Raw genomic sequence first — 2,549 nt, 5'->3', positions numbered from 1 at the left:
AGAGAACCCATCGTAGGGTGCCGAGTGGCGTGGCTGATGGAGCCTGCTAATTAGAAATGTGTAGAAAATTTAAAGAGGCAACACTGAAAACTCAACAGATAGTCCCGGCGGAACTGTTGCGGAGTGTTTCGCGTTCATTGTTGTGGCTAAAGTAGCTGCAGCTCATAATGAGCCAGACCCAGAGGAGCCCTTACCGTCCCCTCTCCACTGCCACTGTAGCTTAAGAGGGCATCACATTGCGGCAAGCTTCACATTGTGTGTGTGCTGGCGTCTTTTTGTCTAGCCGTTTCTCATTGTTTCTTGCATAAATGTTTAGCTCAAGCAGCGTTAATTAATTGTTTAAGCACTTCACCCTCGACTGGCATTGCACTAGCATCTGTGGTGGCCAACGCGGCGCATACTTACTCCGTGCAAAAAAAGTTCCCTCCTTCAAATTGCCAAATTGCTTTTGCACACTTACAAGTGTCATCATTTTGTGTGGCATGTTGTTTTTCATTGCCCAAATGGGGCAGCATAAGCTGAAGCAACAGCAAAAACAAAACGGCAACAATGTTTTGTGCATTTCAATGAAACTTATTATACAATAGATATGATATTGCAAGCCACCAACTCTGACAGACTTCCACATACTGTATGTCCGACAGACAAGAAATATGCGATATTTGTACTTACAAATATTTTGAAAGTCACAAATATTTAGGAAAGCAACCAAATTTTCTCAAATATAAAAAGTAACCTAACCTTTCGCTTGCCATGGGCAGTGATAAGATAAAAATTAAAAATTCCAAGAATTCAAAATATATGACAGGCCAAGCTTCGAACAAAAAACTCGCTGCGAATGTGTTAAGCCCTGTTCACAAACCTAGCCTAAGGCCAGAGATGAGTCGAAAGCCGAGCTACCAATATTGTTTATCGTTGACACAGTTTTCCTATACCATTTTCCTACAGCGTCATAACCTCTAGTTATTAGGTGCATACTTAATTAAGTGTGTCTAGCTTTTATAATTACCACGCCTTACGCACTATAACTAAGAGTTAATAATCTAGATGTCAATTTAGATCACAAACCTAAATTCGATTGTCAAGGTACGAACGATCTTAATAAGGCCAAAATAGTTCTGGTTTCAGCCATAGCAAGACTTGAGCCCGAAATATTATTAAACAATGGAAAGACGGTTAATATTAAAGTTAAATATAGCTCTTTAAAATTTTATGAATGTGAAACTCCACGGTAAATATTGATTAAAATATTATTAATCTATTTATTTGGACAATTATAAGGGTTTTCGATTTTGTTTAATTTTCACGGTTGCTGCTTACTTTGCCTTGGTCTTGCTGCTGCAGCATTGTTCCTTGGTGCCTGTTTTGCAGACACATTTGCAGTCCTGGTTGCAGGAACAGTTGTCACCGCACTTGGTGTCTGTGCATTTGCAGTCTGCAAGGGATAATAATTCATAGAAATCAATATGGAAATAGAAATTCATATTTATGTGTTTTACTTACTAGTGCCACAGCCCTTGCAAACCATTTTCCAATTTTCTTTAAAAGCTGTGAAGTGCTTCACGTAGATTCTATGTCAATTTACTGCTCTGTAGGAATTCCATTGAACATATTTATAGTAGCTGCTTGGCAAGTGCCGAGTGAAATATTTTTGCACTCACTTGAATTTTCAATACGTACATGAGTGAGTTCAACGTGTGCAAAATCAACAGAAACGTGTGCAGTGCGATTCAAGCTTACCTCAATCAGTCAACAAGAGATAACAAGAAGTAGATAACAATGTTATGATCCGCAGGGTCAGTGAAAGAGAAGTCAATACGGCTACCAGTCAGTTAGTCTGGCTGTCTGTCAGTCCGTCTTTCAGTCAGTCCAGTTGGTTATTCAGTTGGCAAGAAAGTACGAGTAACACTTGGCCGTTCTAATTATGACATAATTATAATTGCAAGTGGGTCTTGCTGGCGCTTAGTTGAAGTGAAATTACCGCAAATTGCGAAAGTTTTTAATTGTTTATCTCGCCAGACGCTATGGCCGAAACATTAGTGCAACATGGCCGGAACGTTGCCATCATGCGGAGCACGCTTTGGCATTGTCCTTGCCACAATCAGAAAACAGAAATCTTCTCGAGCGGATGTTTTGCAATTTGGCTTATGCCTTGAGTGGGCTGCTGCTGGATGAGGTCAAATTATTAATTTAATATGTATCCGCGGCGCTTGGACTTCAACTTCCGTTGTGGCAGCTACAACTCGTTGGCGCGGCTATTTTGCTAGCTAAAATTTGTTGTTCAAAAAGTTGTTTTTCGGGCCCGCAGCGTCTCGCAACGACCTCGAACCGACCTGTGACACAGTTGCCACAAACTTTGCACCATTTCCGCTGCGGCATGGGCCACTTCCGCTCGTCCGTTCGCAGATGCCGCCCCCGTTTTAGCGCCCAGTACCCATACTGCCCCGCCCACAGCCTGATTAACGTTTAAACTCATTAAGATAACGCAATTTTTGGCGCTCTGCTTAATTTTGCTGTCGCAGCTGCCACCGTCACAGCTGCAGGGCCGG

The 2,549-nt window shown here is 41.8% G+C and overlaps 1 protein-coding gene across 1 annotated transcript; it reads right to left on the bottom strand.

The window, feature by feature from the left end:
• Nucleotides 1-1,236: 1,236 nt before the first annotated feature.
• On the bottom strand, nt 1,237-1,658 carry LOC6630382 (metallothionein-3). Its single transcript, XM_002053972.4, has 2 exons — nt 1,504-1,658; nt 1,237-1,435 (listed from the first exon to the last, which is right to left on the bottom strand). The coding sequence occupies exons 1-2, from the start codon at nt 1,526-1,528 to the stop codon at nt 1,317-1,319; spliced, it is 144 nt and encodes a 47-aa protein (XP_002054008.1). The 5' UTR covers nt 1,529-1,658; the 3' UTR covers nt 1,237-1,316.
• Between the last annotated feature and the right edge of the window lie 891 nt (nt 1,659-2,549).

Source organism: Drosophila virilis, chromosome 2 (assembly GCF_030788295.1).
Source record: "Drosophila virilis strain 15010-1051.87 chromosome 2, Dvir_AGI_RSII-ME, whole genome shotgun sequence".
NCBI lineage: Eukaryota > Metazoa > Arthropoda > Insecta > Diptera > Drosophilidae > Drosophila > Drosophila virilis.
This window is presented reverse-complemented; position numbering and strand designations above follow the sequence as displayed.

Excerpts from the sequence above, each read along its gene's own strand:
- LOC6630382 (XM_002053972.4), bottom strand. The coding sequence starts at position 1,528 with ATGGTTTGCAAGGGCTGTGGCACTA. Across the intron at positions 1,436-1,503 it reads TTGCAAGGGCTGTGGCACTA|ACTGCAAATGCACAGACACC; the intron begins GTAAGTAAAACA and ends TATCCCTTGCAG.